This window comes from Cupressus sempervirens, chromosome 4 (assembly GCF_028749045.1).
Source record: "Cupressus sempervirens isolate cs-2001-9-10 chromosome 4, ASM2874904v1, whole genome shotgun sequence".
NCBI classification, from domain to species: Eukaryota; Viridiplantae; Streptophyta; class Pinopsida; order Cupressales; family Cupressaceae; genus Cupressus; species Cupressus sempervirens.
Genome location: NC_143121.1, coordinates 489,954,159 through 489,981,183, shown reverse-complemented (window position 1 = coordinate 489,981,183; position 27,025 = coordinate 489,954,159). Strand labels below are relative to the sequence as shown.

The 27,025-nt window shown below is 35.1% G+C and overlaps 1 protein-coding gene across 2 annotated transcripts in view; it reads left to right on the top strand.

Annotated features, from left to right (window-relative positions):
• Window positions 1-27,025, top strand: part of SPPL2 (SIGNAL PEPTIDE PEPTIDASE-LIKE 2) — a 261,784-nt gene that overhangs the window by 216,665 nt on the left and 18,094 nt on the right. For both annotated transcript variants that reach the window (XM_089825624.1, XM_089825622.1), the window contains one exon: window positions 19,346-19,416. In XM_089825624.1, the coding sequence (XP_089681750.1) occupies window positions 19,346-19,416 (71 nt within the window). The remainder of the gene's footprint in view (window positions 1-19,345; window positions 19,417-27,025) is intronic.

The following is a 27,025-nucleotide window of genomic DNA, read 5'->3' as shown; positions in this document are numbered from 1 at the left end:
CATCAAAAGCGGACATTGTACATGCCACTGCATATAAAGTTTACTTTGGTGGATCTTTTTGATGTCATTATTAGCATATTTTAAAACATGTAACATCACCCAAAGAGTGCGATTTTGAAGAGATGCACATTTTAAAATATGTAAGTGACCCAAAAAGGTCCGATTTTGATCAAAAGACATATTTTAATATATGCCGTGACATCCAAAAAGTTTGTTTTTAAAAAACATGTTTTTGCCCTCCAAGAACTCGATTTTGATCATGACTTGAGATTTTCTCAATGGATTTGCATGAGATTTCTTCTATTGGAGGCATGTTTGGTTGGCAATGATTTCTCTTGCTTTTAAAATGGATTTATTAAGCTCAAAATCGTTTTTGAAAGCTTCATGATGGGGCACATTTTTTGAGAAATCAGCAAATAAATCCATTTTTAATGCATGTTTTAGCTCCCAAGCAAATCGATTTGGTATATTTTGGAGGTTGCATTGCATTGTGGTTTATATTTTGGTGTATAATGATCAAAGCGTTTTGATCTTGCATCATGGAGAAATATGTTTTTTGCTAAAAATGTCCCACAAGCATGAGCATCCAAAAATGTTGGGTTGTGGAGCATGAATAGGGCACTTTTTGGCATCATTTAACAAGAATTCCTTGTTTTCTGCCCTCTCCCATTCGAATTAGTTAGGTTGGAAAATGTCTAAGTGGTTTTGAAGAATTTTTCAAACATTGGAGCATTTTTTCCCTTCATTTTTGGCACATGTAAGTGGACTCTTTCTTTCTTGCTTTAAATTCATGCTTATCTTGCTGATTTTATGCATATAATTACTTGATGGTTGCCAGTTGTTAAAATCTTTGCCATAGAAAGTGCATTTTTCCTTTAAAAATGAAGCTTTTGTTCATTTTCATGTTTTAGGTCCTTTCCCAAGTCCCAATTTCAAATTTGAGTGTTGAAGTGCATTACATCTTGGTATGTTTGAGTCACTTTCCAAAGGTAGATTGTTTCCTTTGTGTTTTGTGCTTTGTGCTTGCTTGCCGGTTTTCTCCACTTGGAGAAATTGCAAGTTCTTTACCAAGAACTTGTTTTTGCTTCATTACATGCGAAAGTGTCACCAAATTTCACATTCCGTTTCTGTGTTGCAACACCTCATCTCTCACTCAACAAATGCGGTTACATGTTTTCCATCTCATTCGCCATCCATATGTGCATGTAATCTCATTTTTTGCTTCCATTTTCACTCATTTCACTTTCCGCATCCATTTGCACGACAAGATTACATGAAATGCTTTACGTGTAATTGCATCCAAAAGGTCCGATTTTGATTAAAACTTATTATCTCATTTCCATCCCTCCATATACATTTGCACCTTCGTGAGCAAATACATGTTTCCATATCTTTCCATTCTTTCCATCTCATCTTTCATTCGCACATACATGTAAAGTGTATCCTTCACCCGTATTCGCATCTCATCTCACCTTCCATCTCCCATTACATGTTGCACTTACATGTAATTATTTTTCATGCAATAATGTCTTGAAAATACTAAGCCACTTTTGGAATCAGCAATTTTCATTTGCATGCATTCCCATGTGTTCCACCTTCATGCTTTCTCATTTCTTTTCGTTTCACTCCATCTTCCATATTCTCACTTTCATACCATTTCATTCCGCTTTCCATTCATTTCATTCCGCACTCTATTGCATATGCATATGTTTTCTCTTTAAAGTCACTTTGTCGGATTTGCGAAATCTCCAATCCATTTTCGAATCTTCACTACTGATTCAGAAACCACTTATATGGAGATTCCTTCTGATGATATATTTGTGTTTTGGGACTTTTGTGTTGTAGCGCAAGCACAAGACATTTCTTCGCCATCCAAATCCAAAGGCAAAATGAAATATCAATATGATAAATAATTGGCTCATGTAGTTCCTTCATCACTTATATCTATTTTGGATAACGTGATGGACAAAAAGATTGGTCATGTGGTTGTGGCTGATTTTCTACAAAGAGTTGAAGCTCCAACTAGTCATGAAATGAAGTGAATTAAGAGAAGCAACATTCACCTGGTGTGTATGTTTCCCATGGCAGCTATAGAAACCTGATTTCATTTTCGGATGTGCACAACAGTTTACTCCCAAGATGAAGACTATCAAAGATGCTGATGGCAAGGTTATCATTGGCCTTGATCCAGAGGTCATTCAGCAAATTTTCAAGGTTCCACGTGAAGCAGAATGTGCTGATTTGATCAAAGAATCATCATTGGCATGTTAAAATTGGCAAAAGGGTGATTATCAGAAGTATGTCAACCTTTACTGATTAAACAGTAAGAGAAGCAACTTGTCCAGAAGGCCAAAGATTGTTCATCAGTCTAATTTCAAACAAGAATATAAGTTCAAACAAGAATATAAGGATCTTATCATCCTTCTAAGCAGGATTTGTTTTCGAGCCATGGATGTATAAGTTCATGTTTCAAATTATGGAAAATTAAGAAGACATCTTTTGGGGAGAACTCATCAGTACTGCACTTTGCCAGCAGATATGCAATGTTGGAACATCAGTGCCCTTCTACACGGATTCTTATTTTGTTTACATTGCTGCTGCCATGGGATCTTTTTCTGCTCTTTCTACCAAGGGAGATCGTCTTCAAGTTCCTATTTGGGATTACTATGACAAAATCACTTTGGCAAATAGTAAATTCTATTATAGAAGAGTCCAAGATGCCTTCTTTGGGACATTTCGAGTGCTTGTTCAATAAACAGTTATCTGTCAAAAGAGTATTTGATGTAGCATGGGAGAAGGTGAACCCATACGGCTGTATTTTTATTCAGTTTCCCACTTTCACATACCTGAGAGTTGGATATTTCAAAGGTGAGTTGTATACCTTACCTAGGACTGCTGTAGATCGAATTATTCTGATGGAGCTAGCTAGACAGCTCATGGACTTGTAGAGTGATCAGAATGCTTTGCATAGGTTTGGTTTTGGCATTACCCCAGCTAAACCTTTGGCTATTGGCAATTATTCAATCATTTCTGTGCCTAAAGCAAAGAACATGGAAGCAAAGTTGCAATTGATCACCTTGAAGAAGTTCAAGGCTAGATTCAATTTTGACTATCGAGAGATGAACTCTCAGATGAAAAGAGCCTACACTCATGTTGATCGCATCAAGGACATCTGGATAGATACAAGGACAGAACTTGACATCATGAAGATGGACTATTGCAAATTAACCTTGCAATAGATAATTGATTTTAACATGTTGGAAATCCCTTCAAATTTCCAAGTTGAAGATGATGGCAACATCTTTGATCCGGAGTTTCATCAAGCCGACTTTGATAAGAAGTACCCTTTTCCTATTCAATGGAAACAAAAGGATGATATGTCTATCATGGATAGATTTCAATCCATCTTGGTAAACGCTAACAAATGGTTGAAAAGTAAAGGCCTTAAAAGAGTAAATTCTGAGATGGCCTTGCATTGTGGAAGTTTTAGTCCTCCTGGCAGGAAGTCACAATTGGAAATCACAGGGAAAGATGGTGCCTCATCATCTGATGCTAAGGGTTCCCTCAAATTCAAATTGAAAGGCGGAAAAAGAGCTAAATCATCTCAAGTTCTTGAACCAATTCAAGAATTAGTAGAAGAATTAGAAGAGGAATTGGAAGCAAAATCTGATAAAGGAGATTTAGATGAAGAAGGGGAAATCATGATCATATCTCCTCCAAAGCCTACACAAGCTTGTACATCTTCTATACATGAGGAACTTTTTTTGCATTAGGTTGATGATGATGTGGATTCATTCTCCACTGTTTTCACTCCTTCCATTCCAGTCTCAGAGACTAATAGCATGACTCTTCCTATTTCCTTTGCTCCTCCTCACGTCCCTGCACATGAACAATATGATGATTTAGCGAATGTGTTTGAAGATTTTCCAATTCTTACCAGTGGTCAAGTTCCGCAACTTGATACATCTTTGACAGGATTTGAGCTTTTCATGACGGAGTCTTCTCAACATCTTCCTATTCCTTTAGTTGTATAGACTTAATCTTGCTCAATCACTATGGAAATAGAATCTGGGTCAATGCCAATGGTTTCCACTATGCCTGCTTTTGCGGATGAAAATTTCAGCCTACCTGCATGGTTGAGCAAAATAACAACGAAAAGGAGGAAAGTGGTTGTTCCTTTGGACAATGTTCCTGTTAAGAAGACCAAATCCAAATATTTGAAAGATAAGATTGTTTCCACAATTTTGGTTGATTCTGATAAAACCAAATTTGTTGAGGTTGCTGATCCCTTGGTAGATAAACCTATTGAGGAACTTACTCGTTCTGACTACAAGTTTGCTAAGGTTGAAATTTTAAAGCAATCCCGTTTGAGTTGTTTGCAAGATGCTCAAGATGCATTGGCGAATGTATCAAAGAACAATCATGAACTTTGGGAAAAGAAAATAAACTGAAATAGTTGGTCTCTCGTCTGAATGAGGTCATCCAAAAACAATCTTTTTAGAGTGTTGTTGTTATGTCTCAAACGTCTGAGGAGAGAAAGTTGATTGAGACCGCTAAGTCTTGGATACATGAAGTCATTTCTGAAGGAGTTCGAGCGATCACAGAAACATTGCAGTTCTTAGACATGTCAGAGATGAAAATGGAGCGAAATTTAATTTCTTCTTTGGCTCAAGAAGAGGATAACTTGAAGGAAATCCTTGATGATTGGGATGAAATGATAAAATTCGATATGGATGCCTTAGTCTCATGTGATATTCTTCTGTCGTGTGAAATGTTCTTCAGATTTCAAGGACTCATTGGTTACAAAGAGGAAACATTGAGGAAGTTGATCACAAAGTTGCAGGTGGCCTTTGGAGATTGTCGAGCGGTTGAAACAAGTGTTACTTGTGATTTGGAATAGATGGGATGCCATGTAACTGATGAATCTGGTAATCTTATTGCAGTAGAGAGAGTAAATTCAAAATATACAATCAAAATCTATTTTCATGTAGATTCCAAAGATTTTGGTGCGCACACAATGAACAAGTTTGTCTTGTGTAAGTCCCTAACAAAACACTTGTTAACTACTACAGCTGGTAAATGCCAAAGTTGTGCAATCAAAATATGAAAATGTAGTGAGAGTAGAAGCCATATCGAAGACTATGGAAATTGTTGATCTTCCCACAGTGTGTGAGATCATTGTCAAATTCAAGGCATTGAGAAACAATATTTAATATTTTTGTTTTTGTTTTTATTTTGTATTAGTAGTTGTAAAGGATGCATTACATGAAAAAGTGTAATTACATGTAATGTGAGTTACATGTATTTAAAATGATGTAATGCGAGTTGCATGTAACCCTTTAGGTTCTTCAATAGTTAGACTAGGTGAAAGTTGGTTGAGTTGCTCCCATTTTTTCCTCCACCTTTTTGTCAACTCTTGTGCCTATAAAAAGGAGTGCGCCCTCACTGTAAAATGATCATTATCTTTATGCAAGGGAGCTCTGGAGAAATTGTGCTTGCAGTACTTTGTTTCTGTAAGCAGTATTTTGAGAGAAAGTGAATACAAAGGAGCATTTGAGACTTAACTTTGATTAAGTGAGATTGTTACTTACATGAGTTATAAGCTTTGTCTATAATTCATTTAAGTTATCTTTGATTCATGTTATCTTGTGTTCTTGGTAATTGTATGTCGTGAATTGAATTGAAAAAAGTTAAGAAGCAATCGGAGCCAGAGCTTTGATCAGGAGCAATTGTGAAAATATATAGTTAGAAGCTTTGTCTGTAGCCTATATTCTCTTCTTAATTCGTAAAATAGTTAAGTTACTTTTACTTTTAGGAGTCTTTGTGCCCTAATTATAAAGCTTTTCCATATAGAAGTACGACTGGACTTAGAGCCAAACTGGTACATTTTCAGCTAGTCTTTGAGCTAGTGAATGTTTATCGATATCACTGTTTCCAGCTCTTGATAGAAGTGTAGTTAGAGACTCACCCTACCCATTACTCGCTCCACGAGTAAGTGGATTCTTTCTTGAAAGATAAGAAGAAAGGATATTGGTAACACCCATTTTATAAAATCTCTTGATTTCTTGCTTATCTTGAGTTGATCCAAGGAACGGTTGGAAGGGTGAGCCTTTCCTTTAAGGTAGGAGAGACTCTGTCTCACACGCTATGGCTGGGCATCCTATTTTGCGACAAGATTTTTAGCCAAAACTGTTGATTGCAAAATATCCACCCAATAGGAATCATTCTTCATGGCTGCAAATGCATATTCATTCATTCATTTCAACTTAACATTAGAATCATTCTTCATTTTTCTGTCATGGCTGCAAGTGCATATTCATACAGTTATTTCAACGTGACATTGGAATCATCTTCAATCTTTGCCATCAAGTTTCAACATCAAATCTGGTTTGGAAGCTGCAACATGAAAAAAAATAAAAAATAAAAGCTAACAAAGAAAACAAACAAAAAATGGCAAGTAACCTTCCAAGCGCTTTGAAAATCTCTCCAAGTTGTTGTAGGATCCTCCTGTTCCTTGTCCTTGTTACTCCTCTTTCATTGGCACTCACTCAAACTATCTCTTTTTATTCCTTCAATCACTTTTTTGTTTTCTTTTCACCTAACTATTAGCAAATCGAGAACACCAAATGCGAGAAAACAAGAGAAATTTAGGGGGTTTCGTAAGGCATAGAGGGCATGGATGAGGCCCACTCCAGATTAGGGTTTGACCCAACCTGAAAATATAAAAACAAAGAAGAAATTTAAATATGAAAACACTTTTGAGACATCTAGGGAAGGAGACTTCTAGACATCACCAAGATGCTGAAAGACACCTAGATGTTCTCGAGATGTCCAAGAGATGCATTGCTATCTCTGCCATCTCAAGATGTCTCAATGGCGGGCGAATGGGGGGACACTCCACCATCTTGTTCCACAGATGTTTGTGTCTTGGAAACTTGAGCCTTAGGCTAGGTTAAATGTGTCCTTGTCTTTCACTATCCTAAACAAGTAGCGACTCAGATTTGAGCTCCAATTTTAATTTAGACCTACCATTTGCATTTTTTGATTAGGGTAAACATATAATTTCTATGTTTATATCGTTTCACATTTGAAAGTTGGATTCATTGGGTGTTTTTGTTATATCTTTTCATTTACATAGATCATTTAGTTTTCTTATAATTTAATTGTATTGGCTTTATTATGCTTTAAATACATCAGTCCCATTACCATTTAATTGCTTTAGTTTCATTATCCTTTAATTGCATCTTGTCCTCAATTTTGACATTACAAAATTGAGGCAACCGTACAGAATTTAATCAGGGATTCGTAGGCTCCTCTTTGTTTTAATGCATTGATGAGGCATCATGAAAATAATTCATTATCTCCGAATTGTTGTTTGTGTAGTCTTGTCTATGTGTGCTTTTGAAGGTTTTCCGTTGAGATTATTCCCAATTGTTTGTTGGTAAGAGTTTTTTTTCTCCCACTTCAAACACTCGATTTTTTGTAAACTTTCACATCTTTTCTTTGCTTTTCTTTATCTTGTAAATAGTTTTTGCTTTTGTTTTTGCCTTAGGTTAATAACCCTTTAAATTACGCTCGATTTAAGCTAACTTAGGTCCAACTCAGAGTTATCTAGCTCAAGTTATAAGGAAAAAAGTGGGGTTTTTAAGGTCAATTGTATATTTTTGTTAAAAATCTCATAAGAGTGAGTTTTTTGTTGGGAGTTGCACTATATAAAATTATATTTAATATTTAAAGTGGATTTTGTGGGGCATTTTAAAATTTCAATTCATTCTGAGTTGATTTGACCATAGTATTTTAATGTTTTATGAAAATAACATATTTCTAGACTATTTTTCATTTACTTTGTTAAAAACTATAGTTAAATATTGAATATAAATTCATGAGACAGCTTAAGTGCATAAAGTTAGATTTTTATTACAAATTGCATACATCAACATGCAAATTAGTATGTGCAAACCCACTTTCAATAATATATAAGTCCCAACATTAATTTAAATGAACTTTTTCAATGCAATAACACATTTTAATGTGTTAAGTGGGTTTTTAATATGCATTTGCATATTTAAAACTTATTAAATCAATGTAAGTGGCAAAATCTAACCTACTTACATATGTTTTTGCACGTATAAGTTTATTTTATATAGATTAATGCATTTAAATGGGGTTTTTCTAACCCATTACACATACATCTTTTAAAATTGCCACATAATCAGCTTTTTAAGTTAAAAAACATGTTTTAATAACATGTGAATTCGCTAGGTGGCGATTTTGGATCCAATATCACGTGTATGTAATATTTTAAATCCATTTCACTTAGCGTTAAGCCAAAGTGGCATTTTTTTGGCCCAACAACATGCATTTTAAATTCCGTTTTCATGTTTTAAAACTCCATGAAGGGTAAGTGGTGATATTTTGCCCGAATGCATGTCTTTCAAAAGCATGTATGTGGTCTCCAAAAGTGCGTTTTACACTAATTCTTTATTGAAAAAGATAGTGTGGCGATTTTGGAGCATATTTTATGCATTATAATATATGCATTTGCACAAGGTAATCCCGTTTTTATTTTGCAGCTTGAATTTGGAGGGTTTTTAGGCTCATTTTTCACATGCAAATGCAATCGAAAAGCACATTTTTATTCATAATATGAGACTTTTTGATCAAACCCCCTAAAATGACGATTTTTAGCCCAAAAATCACCTAAAGAACACATTGGGCTACTAAAAAATGGAGTTTGTTGAGTGTTTTCTTCATTTCTCAACCCATCTAGGGAACGTTTTTGCTCAAAAACGCCCTAGTTTTGAGCAATTTGCAACATAGAATAGTAAGTTATTGGATCAAGGTAAGTTTGAAAACATTTCCAATCCTTCCTAGCTTGCATTCAAGTCTTCTAAAACACTTGATATGATTTGAAAACCATTTTCCAAATTCTTTGCATGTTGCACTTTGCTTGGTTAAAATGGTTGCAAAAATGATGTAGTTTTTGGCTCTAACTTCCTACACTTGGCAAGCTACAAATTTTGACTCATTTGTTGGAAGGATCAAGTCAAGATTCGAAGTCTATTCAACACTTCATCTTGCAATCTTTCTGAATCCAAGAAATCTCTTTTATTGCATTTTTAGATCTTTCACGAGTGTTCAAAACGACTTCTTCTTTGGCCTCTTAATAAGATGGTATGATTCCTCCTTATTTTTTCATAAGATTTTTGTTGTATATATTTGTGTTATTGTCTAATGTCCTCTATTGTATTTGTTCAATTTAGTTTAAAACAGAACTACTAGCTTTCCGTCAAATAGTTGGCATGAAACCAGTAAATCTTTATCATGCGTTAACTTGCTATCACTTAGCTAATCTCTAACTTGAATAACCGAGAATGCTTACATTAACATTAGAACAAGGACTTCAACATAAGCATTAATAATGGTCTAACAACCCAAGGGCAATATCGATTTATGAGGGTAAAAATAGTAAAAGTTCAGTATGCAAAATATCAATGACAGAATGTCAGTCTGTAAATGATTACATTAACAAATGCTACTGCACATATGGTTATGGGATAAGAGACATACCTGATTCCTAGGTGTTGTGGATAGACCAAGTTCGTGATCAGACCAGTTGTGCGGTTATGCTATGTCTCCACCTTTAGGTTAGGACCAGTTCTTGATTTGCTCTCATTGCGATAAGGAGGACCCTGTATTAATGGTGAATGGAGTTTGAATGGTGTAGTAAGTGTTCAGCCCGTCACCGCTTCAAGCCTCTTGACCAATCTATCGTCTACCACCATGAATTTGTTTTGAAAGTCGTGTTGTTGAAGGGAGTTTAACTCATGCTTTGGAGGCGGTTAACACCAATGCTATTCCTATGTGAGAATGTTGTGAAACACCCTGAGATCTCCTGTGATCATACCCAGTCAGTATGCCGTGTTCTCACGTTTACCCTTTGCCAATATGTCTTCTATTATGCAGATATCACTAATGCTGCCATCGTTCCTATTAATTTTGCCCGTCAAACAATTTAGAAGCGATGGTGTTTGTGTGCTAGATATTCAATGTGGGAAGGGCATTTTGCCGACTCACCTATGTTTCACCAACTTGTGAACTCCACTGTATGGAAGGAAACTATCGCAGTATAAGCCTGAGATGGCAAAAGGTTATACTTACCCAAGTTTTCCACCGGTATCTTCAGTCCTGAAGTGACTGTTGTCCGGCCACACCTAATATCCTATAAATGCTAATACCGTTCACCGACCAGTTCCTCTTCCTGCTGCTTAGTAACTCCACATCTTGCCTAATCTTTGAGTACCAAATCGAACTTGAAACTTATAGTGCAATGTGAGTACTAGGTTTGTGTCTAGTCTCACTCCTTTCCTAAAGGGGTTTTGTCCTTAGGGAATATCTAGTCACATTTAAGCATCCTTTTTGCAATTGTGTATAAATATCTTACATTCGTCGTGGCAATCTCAATGCAAATGCTTTCTTTTATAACCTCGAAGTGTGGGGAGGTACAAATATCTTAGCAATGTGGGATAAAATATTATTTCGTCTTTTAGTCACTTAAGTCATTTTGTCCTAAAGTGACTTTAAATAATAAAGTATTTTATATTTCAACTCAATAAAATAAAGTGACTTAAACCTTAGGATTTCCCATTTAAGGTCTCCGCATCTGAAACCTAAACTCCTGTGATTGGTTGGCATCCTAAATCACATGCCGTTAGCCTATCTGGATAGAAAGATAGACCAACTAGGCGCCATTAAGGCTAGTGCAAAGAAGGGGACATAACATATTGAGTGTGCAAGTCTCATCATTTCTATTTTCAGATTTGCATGTTTTTATATATATGTTGTCACTTCTTTTTCTTTTGTCTTTTCTTCAATTTGCATATGCAAGGTCCCATTTACTTGCATGCGCAGTCAGGGATAAACTCCTGTTCTAATATGGATGCAAGCCCCTCCTTCCCTTCATGAGAATTCATGAGAATGCAAGTGCAAGTCCCAGAAATACGTATTCCGTGAATTTCCATATGGATGTCCTATGGATAAAGAGAATTTCCCACATGTTTGCAAGATACATAGTATGACTTACACCTATTAAAGTATGCTACGTTTTCATTTCATTACACTATAGCACATTTTAAAGTTCGCTGTCCACATATGCAATGCACTCCAAACAATCCTTTTTTGGCTATGCTAGACATTTTTGAGTCATTCTGAGCTTGACTCATTTGCTCATTTGCTATCCCTATCCATTCCATGCCCCTTCCCTATACTTAGCTTGCTCGAATCTATGTTTTTACACATCCAAGTTTGCTATGGACCCTTCATATGATGATGTTCATACACTATCGAACTTTCATGTTATAGTTGCGTAGGCACACCATTCGGCAATGTCAAGATAAGTTACACTGGCAAAAGGGAAAGAGACTATTGTTGGATTGAATGACATTCTCAAGTCACTCAATCATCAACTTGAGTTGTTGGACGAAAGCTTGGTGCTTGGAACAACATGATGGAGATTGATTTGGACGTCTTGTGTGAGCACGAAATCATCATTCTATTGAAATGTACCATGCTTACACACATGTGATGACCAACAAAGAGAAAGTTCTACAAGGACTTGTAAAAGATGCAAAGACAACAGTAGCTAGGATAACTAACCAAGAAAGCATGATCAGAGAGGCATTCAGAGGGCTATTTTGCGAAATCATCACTAAAGATAACGAACTTTAGAATCAAGAAGATGTTTTGACAGAGTTCAAAGAGGCCATTCGCTTACAGCTTGAAGTGGATGACTTCAACATCAGTGTAATGGATACATTTGCAAGCTAGAAATATTCATTGAAGAATCTCCAAAATCAAATGAAGATTTGTAGCAAAGAGACATTTGGAGAAACAAGCATACTCAAGAAGGTTAGAATGATCTTGCAACATATTGGTGAACCAGCTGGTGCAGTTGTACCTGAGTGCTTGTGGAAGTTTGGAGAGGTGGTTGATACCATGTGAATACTTCAAATTAAATTTTCATATGCTTTAAGTAGAATAGTAGTAGGCAAGTTACATGTAAAGAGCATCTATGTTTTAAGTATAGGATAATATGCACCTGTACAACCAGCTCATGTAGTTAAGTTGTGATCGCATTAGGCATGCAATTTTGAATAAAGTCAAATTAGTTCGTTAGAGATAAGTGAAGGTGGTTGATGTTGGTCCACGTTTTCCTCCACCTTTCTCTCTCCAATTTTTCTATATAAAGGAGGGAGGTCATTGAAAATAATCATCTTTTGGCACGACAAGAAAACTCTATCAATTTATATGTGCATTGTAAGACTTGTGCTTGAATGCAAATCTAAATTGCTATCAATAAAAGAGACAACTTGCTTTCAAACTTTGTGTTGATTCAAGGTGTTATGTGACGACATTTTTTGGCTATTGGTTGTGAGTTTTGGACCTTTGATCAAGAGGGATTTGAATTTAATCGTGCAAACATTGAGCTGGCTATTGCATTTTAGAGCCAGTTTGATTTTTTGAAGAGTTTGTGTTGCAATAGGACAAATTGTAATAAATAGTAGTGGGTGCAATTACTTTTAGTTGAAGACTTTGGGCTTCAATTTAGTGAATTTGAGAGTATCCAGTAAGAGACTTTGTGCCTTACTAGTTATTCTGCTTGAGTCTTCATTCGAGACAAGTGCAGGAGACTTTGGGTTCCTATTTGTAAATTGCTGCCCCTTGTGTTGTTCTTATGTCAATTCTAGGGCCACCGGTATTATCGTAGCCACTGGTATTATCGTAGTAATAAGACACTTTTTGTTAAGTTGGAAAGTTATAGTTGTATGCAAATCATTCTTGAAAAAAGAGGAATTGATCAAGAGAGCCATCCCTTTTGTAATTTCAGTTAAGTTTCTACTGAAGCCACCTATGTCAAGAAGGGAGCCTCCCCTATTGCTGAGAGGAGAGAGAAATCTCACGAAATGTTGCCTAAAGTTACAATTTTGTAGGTCGTAATTAGTGGCGTACAATCTTTTTTGCCAGCATTGCATTAGTTTCATGATCTTTTAATTACATTAGTTTCATTAGCATTTAATTGCATTAGTTTCATTATTGTTTAATTGCATTAGTTTCATTGTCATTTAATTGCATTATCATTTAGTTGCATTAAGTTCATCTCACCGCACATTGATAATGAAAGCACTTAAATTTTGATAATTTGTTTGTCAATTCTCGAGTGAAATCTCATTTCAAGTCTAATGCTATGTTTTAATCTTCTATATTGTCTTTGATGAATGCTTTATCAGTGTTATGATATGAATATTTGAAATTTCTCTATACCTTTGAAAAATTCTTTTTTTTCTGCCATCCCTAAGAAATTGGCCCTGAAGTACCCTTTTACTAGAAACATGTTTGGCTGTCCACTGTTGGTTTTATCCGCAAACCTTGGGGGACTGTAGATAAATACAATTTTTTTGATAACACAAGGGGTATCCCCATGTATCATCTCATGGATTCCTGGTAGAGCTTGCTTTGGGCTTATTTTTTATGTGAAGCTGGGGTGCCGATGGTATGAGATTAGTCCCCTAGGGATGCCCATATGCCATGCCCATCGGGTAAAGCTCACTAAACAAGAGTTGATCCGTGTACCTACATGGGAAGAACACAAAGCCTTAACAAAACCTTACCGATTAACCCCTAGGAAAACACTTTATATTATTGCAGTAGTTTCTGGATTTGCATAGCAATTTTTTGGATTTGATAAAAAAAATTGCTACTCAATCTAATCCAAAAACTACTGCAGTAATTCACTATGGATTGTGGAAACCTGTTGTCATTAATGCATTTTATATTAGGTTCTATAATTGTTTCTAATAAAAAACCTAAACATATCAGGGTCTTACCTTGTAATTTTTGTTTGTGCATGTGATATTTACTAGTTCGTTGTTCATTGGCTGTTCACAATGTAAATTTCTTTTTGACTAATATTATGGTTGATGTCTCCTGCACAAGCACAGTATCTAATGGCAAATGGAATATGAATGTAGCTGTGGAGAATTATTTTGTGCGTCTCTGCATAACCCTTTCTGTGCCTGGACATTTTCGTGTCAAATTTAAGACACATCCCTGGATTGAATCAAAATGACCTTTAGATTATTAGAAACAACTGTAAGTTAATGTGGCCAAGCTACAGCTTCTAGAGGAGGGCTTGTTCTTTTGTCTCCTGCACAAGCAATGCATCTAATACCAGAATTTGTGATGCCATGGGATGTGAAGGTACTTCTAGAGATTTATTTTGTGCCTCTTTGCAATTCCCCTTTCTATGCCTAGACATTTTCTCATCAAATTTAAGACATCTCCCTGCATTGGATCGGAATAATCTTTAGACTATTAAAAATAATTGTAAGTTAATGTAGGGAAGCTGCAGCCGCTGGAGGAGGGCTTGCTCTTTTCCTCTTCCGCACAAGCAATGAATCTAATGGCATAAGTTGTGATGCTATGGGATGTGAATGTATTTGTGGAGAATTTTCTTTGCCTCTCTTTGCATTTCCCTTTCTATGCCTAGACATTTTCACATCATATTTAATGCACCTCCCTGCATCGAATCAAATGAAACTTTAGATTATTGAAACCAATTGGTATGTTAATGTGGGGAAGCTGCAGCTGCTGGAGTAGGGTTTGTCTGTTTTGTCTTTATTATTGTTTTAGGATTTATTTTTGTTTGTTGTCAAATACGACAATTTTTTTCATATATTATTATTTTATTTTTTACTACTTACATATGAAATTTAGTATACTTACTATATTTTTTTGAATTTCGATTGGTTAGCGGCAACATTTAAAGCTGTCAAAAACTCCACAATTTCAAACCCATGAGTGCAAAGCTGAGCGTAGGCACAAGGCCTGCAAGCACAATGGCCCAGTGGGGGTTTAAAGTTTAAAGTTTAAACCTTGGTGACAGCCTCACCAACAAATTGTTTCAACTGCTGCTCTTAAATGTGTCACCCAATATACTACCAATATTTAAATCATAAATTTAAAAAAAATAAAGGAAGCTGTTTTTTAATTTTATAGGTAAAAGGCTGTAGCCTAATATTTTTTAATTAATATTAAACCTATTTACAGCCCGACTAGAGGTGTTGGTAGGAAAGAGTCGAGCCAAGAAAACATCCAGCTGTGCCCCAAAATAATAATTTTTGATACATCATTTACAATCCTTCCATATATACATTACGGGTTATTGATGAGGAATTCAGACAACCTCATTTACGAATTAGTGCTAAAAGCATTACAAGGGTATTTTTGAAACATAATTACTACTGTAGCTTCATACACCCCTTTATTGAAGGTATCACAATAAGCTTGACAATACTTCCTTGGTCAAATGATAGCTTGTGTATCAGATATAGAACATGTCTGGTTATTCTTTTTGTTTTTATGGATAAAAGCATATGAAGCAGCCTTAGCCTTGTTTGTTTCCTTAGCTCTCTATTCCTGATACATTCATCCGTTTAGGGTATTTTGCAATCAGATGATGAACATATGAAACAGCGTAACAACTTTAAAAGCAGTTGCAATTTATGTTAGTGTAAATCATGCAAAATTCATATATGTGCTTACGAGCGATCCATGAAGTAGTAATCTTCTCATCTTCATATAGTAAATTCTTCTACCTGTGCAATTTTAGGCCCACTTCCCTCTTATCTAAATCATATGTAATAGTCAAAAAAATGACTAGTCAAATCAAACTATGCTGGTGCTTTCTAAAACTGTAATACAAAACCCCCAGAATCAATTTGTAAAGTATAACACATTTAAAATCCAATAAACTGTGAGTCATCTGACAAACATAAAGAGTGGTTGGGAAATCATGATCCAGATAAACTACATAAGCAGAGATTTCACTTATAAACTTATGCTTTATGCCCTTCCATAAGCAATAAACCATAATCTACTTCACTGAAAATAAATAATGTGGCAGGTAATCAATAAGAAAGTATTAAGAAAATTCCTGGAAGTTCACTTCCCTCTATCAGAACATTAGTTCTTCCATTGATTTCACGATCCACCTTTGGAATAATCATCTATTACTGCCACCAACGTGCCAGAGTTTCAATTTACAGGATAGGCTTACCCATTTGAAAAGCAGATTAGTTCATTAGGAATCGATATACTACTCATGTCCCAGTGATGACTAAATTCCAATCATCTCCATTTATTCTTGAAAAATAACAGTAATTTCTATCTCCGTAGAATATGGAATCAAGTAAGATATCTGAGCATAATCCAGCAATAACAATAAAGTGAAATAATCTACATATGTATGTATATATACACATACATATGTATATACACCCCTACCCCTAGGAAGGGGCAGCGTCTATAATCCTCTTTCAAATGCACTCTCCTGCCCTTAAGGCTTTAGCAAGCAGACTGCAGCCTCCTTGGTTTGGCTGCTGGTGTCCAATATCCAAGGCTCTGGTAGGATTATGATATGAAGGGTGGGTCATATATCCTCTCTAATCTACAACGTACACTTCCACAATTAATAATATTATAATGTCTACTCCTTATTCATTTCCTCAAGTTTATAAGGACCTTAATCAACTAACCTCATGAGTTTATTGGGGTGAGGAAACTCACAATGCTTGCCAATACCTGGAATCCTTTTCTGTGGATTGATATATTTTTAGGAGAAGATATAATCCTTAGTTTAATGTAGAAGAGTATGTAATGTTTTTATCTATCTAATATGTGGATTATTATTTAAAAACTTGGCCGAGTTACAATTCTAAGGGATTCACTAACTCTCCTCATACCTCCCTCATCACCTTATTCTGATTTATTTGTCAATCAACTGCGAGGTCATTCCATCTGCTCCTAAATTTGCCAATTCATCTGCTCTAGATTTCCCCTTCCTATAAATGTGATTAAGATACATTTCCTAAAATTTTAAGCTAAGTTTAGAGCTCTTGATAGGATGCATTTAGTTTCCGTTTCCAATGTGGCATTGATCCTTTTTTAAATCATTAATCACATAGTATAATCACCCTCTATTTCTAATTTTTCAATACTCATTTCTTTGCACATAAGTAGCCCTTTGGTCAGGGCCATGAGCTCTACTACATTGTTGGACTCCCATCCTATTGGTTTAGACCATAGTAGTGAAAATCTGCAAGACAATCACGATTAACCTGGAATCAGGGTCAGTGCTGACTTCCCCCCAAAAATCGGTTTAAATCAACCAACCATAGTAAACGATTTTTGGGTGAAAAGAATGTGTTTAATTGTTGAAGAATTCGTGTTTAAGTGATGATTAATCGCTAAAAAAAGGTGTGGATTGTTGGTGCCTGGAAAACCCTAAACGGTTCGAGCCTGTACTAAGAAACGACAATGAAGAAGCCAAATAGGTAGCAGAGAGCTCATATGCAACTTTTATTAACAGTGACTATGAAGATGCGACTACCTCTTTGAAGTACCATATTTGCCTCTTGACGACAATTCAAATCAGGTTCTTTACTGGGGATTTTCTTAGGAGCACTATTACTATCCACAGTTATCATGTCATGATCATTTCAGTTGTAGTAGAAAACCTTGCACATAAGAGGAAGAGTCAGTCACCACTCTACTGTCTAGCAATGCAATTTTTTTTATTGGCATTCTGTTGGAATCACTTTGGCGTAAAAGGTTTCTTTTATTGTGAGTAGAGCTGAATACACATTTTTCATATTGGTTGAAATGACCATCTTGGGTCATTGGCATAATTCAATCCTCGACATAGAATAAAAGAAGTTAAATAGCCCATGTATGTTTACAAAACATTCATTTTAGCTAAGAAATGAAGAGTTGATTTAAAATCAAAAGAAAAAATGCTATATAAATCTTGAAATCCGCTACCACTTATGCCAAATATAGAAACAGAAAAGGGATTTGAACTAAATTTTTTAAAGAAATATTGGCTAGTGAACATGGCAGGTGTAACACCTGGTCCTCAATGGCTGTGCAGTTACATTTGGATCAGATAAATAGGGACCCAGGTTTGGTTGTTGCCACTAAATTCTCATAGTTTTCAACAAGGATTGCAGTAGAGAAGAGACTTAACAAATGACATAGATATGTGTCACTGCCTATGAAGACGTTAGACCTTTCTTTAGAGACAAAATAAGGACTAATTTTCAGCACCATAATGTAATAGTATTAAATTATTAATGCAAGAATCAACATTCTTATTGAAATATATAAGAATCCCTTGCTGTGACGTGAAATCAGGAGAAAGTGGCAAAGGATGTCTAGATGTCGTATGTGTTGCATATACACATTAGATTGTTAAAGAAGCTTTAATGCCCTTCCATTTAAAAAAAGAAGTTTCTTACTGTTTTTCTTCAATTTTCTACATCTTTTTACAAATTCAACTTTTTTTTCAAAACATCCCAAATTTTTCCCAAATTGGTTTCCACTTCTGTGGTTTAGATTGCCATGCAATCTCTATACTCCCTGGATTATGGACACGCCACCCAGCACCAGCCTAACCTGGGTTGTCTCCCGAGGTACCATCTGCATTCTGCTCTCCTTTGCTTGTCACCTTCACTTCCAACTCCTTCCTGGATCTATCTTTTATCCATCTACCCGTCATCCTTTCATCCCAATAGGTCATCTTAGCATATTCTTAGGTATGTTCTTTATTCTGCTATTCAAGGTTTCATTGAATACTGCCTCCATTTTGTTGGTCAATTGTTCTATACTTATCTTCTTTTCCTTAAATATCCTTTTATTTTGTTTTATATTTATTATAATATATTTTTCTTATATTAAAAGTATTTACAAATTTATATTTGTGGAATTTAATTAAGATCTGTTTTTTTGAAATTTCATTTCTGCTGAACTTGTTCTGAGTTTTATTTTTACAGAACTTTTACCTGAAATTGAACTGACAGACTGTAGGTACCAGAAATCTTGTACCATCAGGCCAATAGCTAATACAATGCTTTCTTGAATAAATTCTATTATCATTGTTCTGTTAAATCTCTTTGCAAGTCGTCCTTCTATAGTGATGAGAAATCAACTTTAGGTCCCTTTTAAAAATATAGAATTTATTTAATTTTTGTCTTTGTTCTGTTAAGTAACTTTATACTGTCTTTAATTACTAATAGATTTGTTTTTTAATTTTTGAAACGGATGATAATGATGTAGTGGAACTTGGAAGTTAACCTTTTTTGTATCCTCTCGTCTTAATGTAATCATTGTAATGTCATCCCTATTTTATTGTCAAATAAACAAAGGTAACTCCTAGAATTGGAAGGAATCACTAAATATGTGTCTTATTCCTTATTTTGCTCAACTTGATTGGACAACTCCTTGTTTGTAGATATGACTGGGCAGCAAAGAAGAGTTTGCAGGGAGGTTATTTCCTATGGTCCATGATAGGTTATGGATTTGGTAAGTATATTTTGTATGATTTTAGTTACTTTGTACAAGACTTAGACATGGGGACTGTAACTTACAATTGTAGAATTTTCTAGTAACTCATGAGAATTGTTAATTAATGTTGTATTTTATCCATGCAAGAACTATGGATATTGTTATTAGCTTATTGTATTAGTAAATGGAGAATCTCTGTTTTTATTTCTCAATGCAAAGAGCATTCTTTTTAAATAAAGGGATAATGTTAGACCAAAATGAATGTTTCGTGCTTGAGCTGCATTAAGATATCAATATTTTTTCAACTTTAAAGTTTGCATTGTTGTCTCTTTTGAAGCATCACAAATCTTATTCAAAAAATTCAAACGAGAGTCTAAAAGATGACAACAGAGCTAGCATCCTCCAGTTATCTTATCAAAGAAACAGTTTGCACTAGTTCTTTGCATACTTATCATCTTTTTGAGCACCGTCTGTTTCTGTAATGGTTAGCCCTGCTAGTAAATGATACTTTGCAATTTTGATTGATTTCAAGAAATGAATATTACACAGCTTGCTGATTTGTTTTGTATTTTAGATTTCATTCATTTTCTTTCATTATCATTGCAGATTACATTGCATAGAAAAGTCATAATATAAATGTCCATAATCCAAACAAGACAATATCTACTCTTTAATGTTCTCACCAAATACACTAGAAAACAAAACAATTTAAATTATGAACAGAGATAATAAATGTCAACGACTGACCCTGTGAAACTGAAAGCACAGTGAGCAACAGAGAGACTCAAGAATCCAAAATGATACATTCAGCTACAGCACTTAACAGTGGTAAACAGCTTTGTAGGTCTGTGGTTTGTTTCTTGTGATTCAGTCACCAAATAAGTAATCTTCAAGCCTTCTGTAGGCTCACGTATGGCCTGCTATAAGCATGAGGAGATCTGAAACATTAAAAGCAGTATTTCCAAGCTTACAAACGGATTGTCATAACACAGTAAGTCTGGAACTTCACGAAATCCCTTCAAATTGCCCTCACACATCCTTACAAGAAGCTGCAGCATGAAATGTCCCTTCTAGCCCTTCTATGAAACTTAAGAGCCTCCCTTTATCACTTTACCCTTCTTTTGAGCTTCATGTGCCATAAACAAGGTGGGCGCTAACTCATAAAGAGGCAGGTCTCACTTGTAAATTCAAATGTTCACAAACAAAACATGTAACATATGGACTGTTCTCACCGAACTGTTGAAAGTCTTTTAAATCATACCCAGAAGTAGAAAATGTTTGCTCCAAGAGATATGTGTAAAAGTTTGGTTTACTGTGTAGATAGAAAGTTATGGTCAGAAATGAGAGTTTCACTCAAACTTGCCAAAACCCTCAAAATTTGAACAGCACTCCAAAAGTAATCAAAACACACCAAAAACCATGTAGGCAACTTGGAAAAGCTCACAAATCTTCATTTTTCCTGTCATCACCAAACTCAAGCAAATCAGTGAAATTATATTTACTCTGCTGCTGCTATAATGTTTAATTATATAAATTATATTTTCTTGTAGATTTGTTTTGATCTTATAGAGGTAGATAGAAGTTGCAGAAGAATGTTGTTTCTTTTTGTATTTTTTAGAATATAGGTATTACAATGAATAAATAACAATAATTGATAAAATAGAAGTGATAGAAATCATATGCAGCAATATATACTAGTCTGGAAATAATTTCAAAACCGTACAAGCAGAACTTGATTTATTTCGGAATAGTCCCAATATAGATGTACTTCAAACAAGGTTGATGCTAGCTGAAGATGGGAACCAGCTATAGCCAAACAAGTTCCAATGATAAAGCCCAAGCTGCTGCAATAAAACAACTTCAGTCTACTGCAATTAAACACACCAGAATTCCTCACATGAACTACTACAAGGAAATGCCAGGCTGAACTAAAGTGGCCACCTTCCCTATAAATCCACTGCCTGCAAAGTGTGACTGCAATACTAAAAATCAATCCTCTGTTTTGATCAAACTGTATGCATAAGAACCTTTGAATCTAATCTTGTTGAGGGCTATATCCCAACAAATCTGCTCTTAGCACTAGGTTTTGCATCCTAGGTGAGAAATGATCTTCCAAAGCAGTGATGTCCAAAATAGGTTGACAAAATGATAAAGATGATCACCTTTAGTTTGCGTTCTCCTTATATCCCCTCTCCAAGGCAATTCAAACCCTAAAAAAACCTTAAACTAAAATTCATTTGAGCTTTATAACATTATTTTCCCCAATAAAGGCATTCAAATAGAAAGAAATCATACTTTATTAATGACAAATTAGCTCCAAGCATCAAATAGGTCTCAGTAAGTGATAATCAAATAGTAGAGACTGAGCTCTTTCTAACGAGCTATCACACATAGGCTAATCAATCCAAATGGAACGAGAAAACTCCTTATTACTCCAAAATGGCTAAACACTTAGCTTCATTTTAATTCTTAAAATGCTAACTTAGGAGAATATTTAAATATATTTAAATATTTCCCAAGTAGCCAAAGAGCAACCCAAACACCTCTAAAACATGAAACTGAGTTTGTCACTTGCCTGTGATTGATGTTAGACAACCTGGGCCAACTAACAGCCTCACTCTCAAATCTAGGGATACTCCTAAAAAATAGGGAACATGCTCAAATCTCCTGAAATTGAGACTAGGGGGTGATCTCATAGAACCTCAACTCTGGAAAATGTCACCACCTCCTAAAAGGCAGGAATCTCCTCCTACAATCAAAGAACTATCTCCTAAAATCAAGGAACTTCTCTCAACTGATCTACTACTGCTTGTAATACCAAATTCGGATGCTGAAAACCCTGACCGAGTCCTTGATCACCACTGCTAGCCTACAACACTCCATAATAGGCTAACTGTCACGTGACTGCTAGACAGAGCTAAAGAGGGGACATGACAATCAATGTATTGTTTGACTGTAAAGTTGAAAACTAGTAATCAACCAGGGTAGATCTTTCACCACTGTAACCAGACAAATTGCAAAGGGTTTTTTGCTTCATCCCCAACAATCCCATGAACTATCAAAGTTCATTTCAAATATATTTTGACAAGCATGCAAATTTAGAATGAGTGAATGAGAGAAAAAATCCAAATATATAAGCTTGGAGGGAGAAATTAGGCAAATTTGAATATTCATGTATAGTTTCTTGGAAAATACCTCCATATGACTTGAAACATAATTTATGGCTCCCAGGGGTAGGCATCTCCCTTTTAGGTAATATTTATAAAATACTATATCACAAGTTATAATATTGACGTTACTTTTTGGTGAGTATATAAAATATAATTTTCGATTACCTTAAAAACTTTGGTGTGACATTGAAAAAGAAAGCACTTCACATAGAAGTGGAGTTGAATTGAAATTGAGGCCAAGTGCTCAAAATGACACTTACTAAAAATGGTATATGCCAAGAAATAGACATGCTATCAACACCCATTGGAATTGAGAATTGAGCTCACCAAGAACATTGGAGCCCGTCTAGTGAATCAAGAAACCTTTGGAAAACCTTGAAAATTGGCCAATGCTAGCAGAACATGATAGACATAAAAGTTGAGGAAATTACACTTGATGAGGAGAATGTCCATTGTGCACAAGATCAGATAGGGATTAACTAGTTGTTGGTAATGCAAAAAATGATGCGAAGGGTAAATCATCAACTTCATTGCTGTTAGTTACAATGGTTAGGTGAATTCTTACATTGCCATGACAATCTTTTTTGTAAGATTGAAATGTTTTATTCTATCTTCGTTAATCTCACCCAGTACATATTTATCACCTGTTGTGCCCAATACAAAACTTTTGTATTGTGTCAAACTAAGTTGCTAGTTCTGGTATGTGTGTATACCAAAAACTAAGTACACTTCTATAAACCATTACACTCGAGAGAACCCATGAAGTTGAGAGTCTCAAGAATGGCTTATAGATTCCTACTTGTCATGTGCAAGGGAAATAGAAGAGATAGTGTGATTGCAACTATCAAATGAACCAAGATAAGTGACCTTGCAAGGTGCACTACAAGATGGATGATGCAGTGTAGTAAGAGCAATGAGGTGCTAATATCCAATGATACCCAGGGGAAGATGCAATGCAAATGAGAGTAAGCTAAGGTAATAATGCAAGAGCAAGTCTATGATGCAATGCAAGTACAACAAAAGTAAAGCTAATCTAAGTACAAGGAAAGTACGAAGCTATTCTATCAATGCAAGATTTCTATTCCCCTAATTAGATTGTGATTTAAGATAAATGCAATAAAGGAAAGTTTAAGCTAATATGCCACTAAATTAACTGAGAATGCAAATGTGAGTGCTCAAGTGCTCAAGAATTCAAGTGCAAGTGCAGCAGCATAGCAATAGAATGAGAGTCTAAGATACATGAGACAGTAAGGAGAAAGCCTCCTATTAAAGAGCAATGGACGGTGAGAGGTTAAGAGGCAAATTCAAGGGTGGAGAATTATTCTCATTTTGACTTTGTGCACAAGATTCTCAAGAGGCAAAATGAGTGGTTGAGATTAAGAGGCAAAATATGAATGGAGAAGATTAAGAGCCAAAAGAGATTTTGTTCACCTTGGAAAGTGTGCAAAGTTTAATGTGTACACAACAAAGTCTTTTTCTTTTGTCCTTTAATTGAAAAATTCCTTTTTTCATGTGCACATAGGATAGAGGAGATTTAATTAATTAAAAGGGAGCAAGTTCTTCTAATTAAATAAAGATTTAGGATAAGGTGGTCAAACCATAGGTTAAAATCAAATAAACAATTAAATGATGATTTGATCAAGGATAAATGGTTAATAAATATGCAAAAGTGATTAAGCATAAAATGTAGTCTAGCATAGAGATTAAAAATGCTGAAATGGGGCTTATAGTTTACTAGATCATTTTTAGGTGATTACAGAGTGTGTATTGTATATATGTAAAATTTTAATATATTGTAATGTCCCCATTTTAGCTCACCTTGGATTGCAGTTGGGTTTAGCCTATCACTGGGTCCTTGTAGGTTAATATTGGTGATTAGAGGACGTTGTGGATTTTGGCTCCGTTTTGAGGGACTTACTATAATAGTAAGTCAATGGATGAATCCAACGGGTTGAGATGATTTGGAAGAGTTATATGATGATTTTAGATGTTAATTTATGACATCCAGATTGGGCTCCAAGATTCTTGGAGGGAGTGTCTATTTTTAGATAGTCACCCAGTTGGGATGATTCCTCATGTTTCATTATCATAATCACTCATGCGTAATTGGATTTCACTTCCGGTGTGATTGGGCCATTTTTAGAAAGTCAGATGCATTATTGGTTTTAATTAAAAAATGTGCATCATGGTTGCTATTTCTATTGAAATTGTTTAATGTGTACCTTAGTGTTATACATTGTTGGAATTGGGATAAGAAGTTTTAAATCATGGGCACATGAAACAAGGACCTTATGTGTTAGAATATCATTATGTTAATGAAAGGGTCAGTTTTGGAGCACTAGAAGAGTTTATATTAATAAAGTGACTTTATTATATGTCAACTTTAAATTATAACTTAAAGTTGCTCTTGGAGGGAATATATTTCAAACTTTGCAACCAAAGAGACACATATGTAAGTTATGTGAGGTGTGTGTTGGGAGATTCAAGCTCAGTTTTCATTTTAGAATTAACAATATTCAATGCAAAAGAACCATCTATTGTGCATTAGGAGTTTGTGCCTAGGGTTTGAGTAATTGAAAGATGGAAGAATTGAGAATTCTTGTATTTTGCACTTTGAATTGGTTGTTCTCTGCCAATGTTAATCTCATTCAGAGATAATGATTATACATAATTTGGTGACCAAATTGTGAAGAAGATTCATCATCTCATATTAGATATAATTTAGAAGAATGGAGATTTTTTTATTAATTGCCAAATGCATGATTATGGAACTGCAAGTGAATATAGAGGCCGTTGCTGCCATAGTTTAAGGGAAGGCTTTATTGTTTCCTAAGCCTCAGATCGGTTCCTTAGTTGTTGGAGTTGATTATTTAAGGCAGGGAATATATTATTAGCAGCTGTGATATCATGGAGCTGCGATTGAATATAGAGGCCGCTGCTGCCATAGTTTAAGGGAAGGCTTTATTGTTTCCTGCATGTGTTTTGCCATAGAAGCTTGATTGGTTCCTTAGTGATTTGTAAATATTCTACTAATTCTGTGCTTTTGATCAGACTTGTAAACAATCCTTTGTTGGTGAATAATGAACTTCTTAAACTCTGATGTATGGAGGAATGATCAACCTTTATTCTAATCTTAAATAGTTGTATCTCTGCAATATACTTGCTGGATATTGTTGCTTGAGGGAGCTGACTGAAATGTATTTGTGTGTCCTCAAAACTACAACAATGACCTCCCTAAATATCATCACTAAAGGACATGTCCCTCAAAGGGACATGTCCCTTCCTAAGTCAGCATATATAACCTCTCTAAAAATCGGCGATCTGCAAGATAAATCATATTAATTACTGACTAATACAATGTGTTAGATTAGTAATGAATATCAAACAATTCCTTATGAAGTCGCCGGCTCACAAGAGGAGTATATAACTTAATGCTATACGTATGATATTTAAGGCGAGAAGATCAAGTGCGGTTTGCACATTCAAACTTGTAGATTATTTGGTTACATACTTAACACTCCCTCTTAACTTGATGATCATACAGAGAGATATCATATCGAGCAACATCAATAAAGATGAATAAGCAAGAATTAATACTCTATATCTGTCTGAATCTTCTTAGTATGTGGTATCATAGAACACAGGATACAATGTCATATTACTAAACTTGTGATATGACAAATCACTGCTACTAGTGATAAGATAAAGGATAAATCTAAAGAGTAATTTAATTTCTTCATTTATCCAAGTTGTGACTCATAGGTATTGGTATTTCTATATGACAACATGATCCGGAGTTTAAAATCTACTAGAAAACAGGATAAACCCAGAGAATACGAAAATTCTTGCTCTATCCAAATTGTGACTCATAGACATAGCAATGTCTACATCACGATATGATCTTGAACTCATCTAGATCTTATAGTAGAACTCTACTATTTAGCACATTATCTAAGAGATCGTCATCTCTCATAATGTCTTTTATACAAGTGTTCATTATCTTAGAGATCGTCACCTCTTAAATAATGAATACAAATGTTGGAGCCCATAACAGTCAATAGCTTGACAAATTAAATTATTTTATTAATAATTTGAAGAATACAAATGGATTACAATTCAACCATACCAAGTCTTCTCCCAAAGTGGTCAATCTTTACTTTAGATAGAGGTTTGGTGAGAATTTCTGTTGTCTGATCTGCTATGCAAATGTATTCTAATTTTACAGAATTCCTGTCTATCATATCTCTTACATAATGGTAAGGAATTTCAATATGCTTGGACTTGTCATGAAAACCAAGATTCATTGAAAGCTTGATGGAAACCTGATTATCACAATGAATAATCATAGGATTCATGACTTGCCCAAAGAATCCCACAAGTAATTTTCTTAGCCAGACTACTTCTCGAGCGGTTATTGTGGCTGCAATGTATTTGGCTTCTATCGAGCTTTGAGCTAC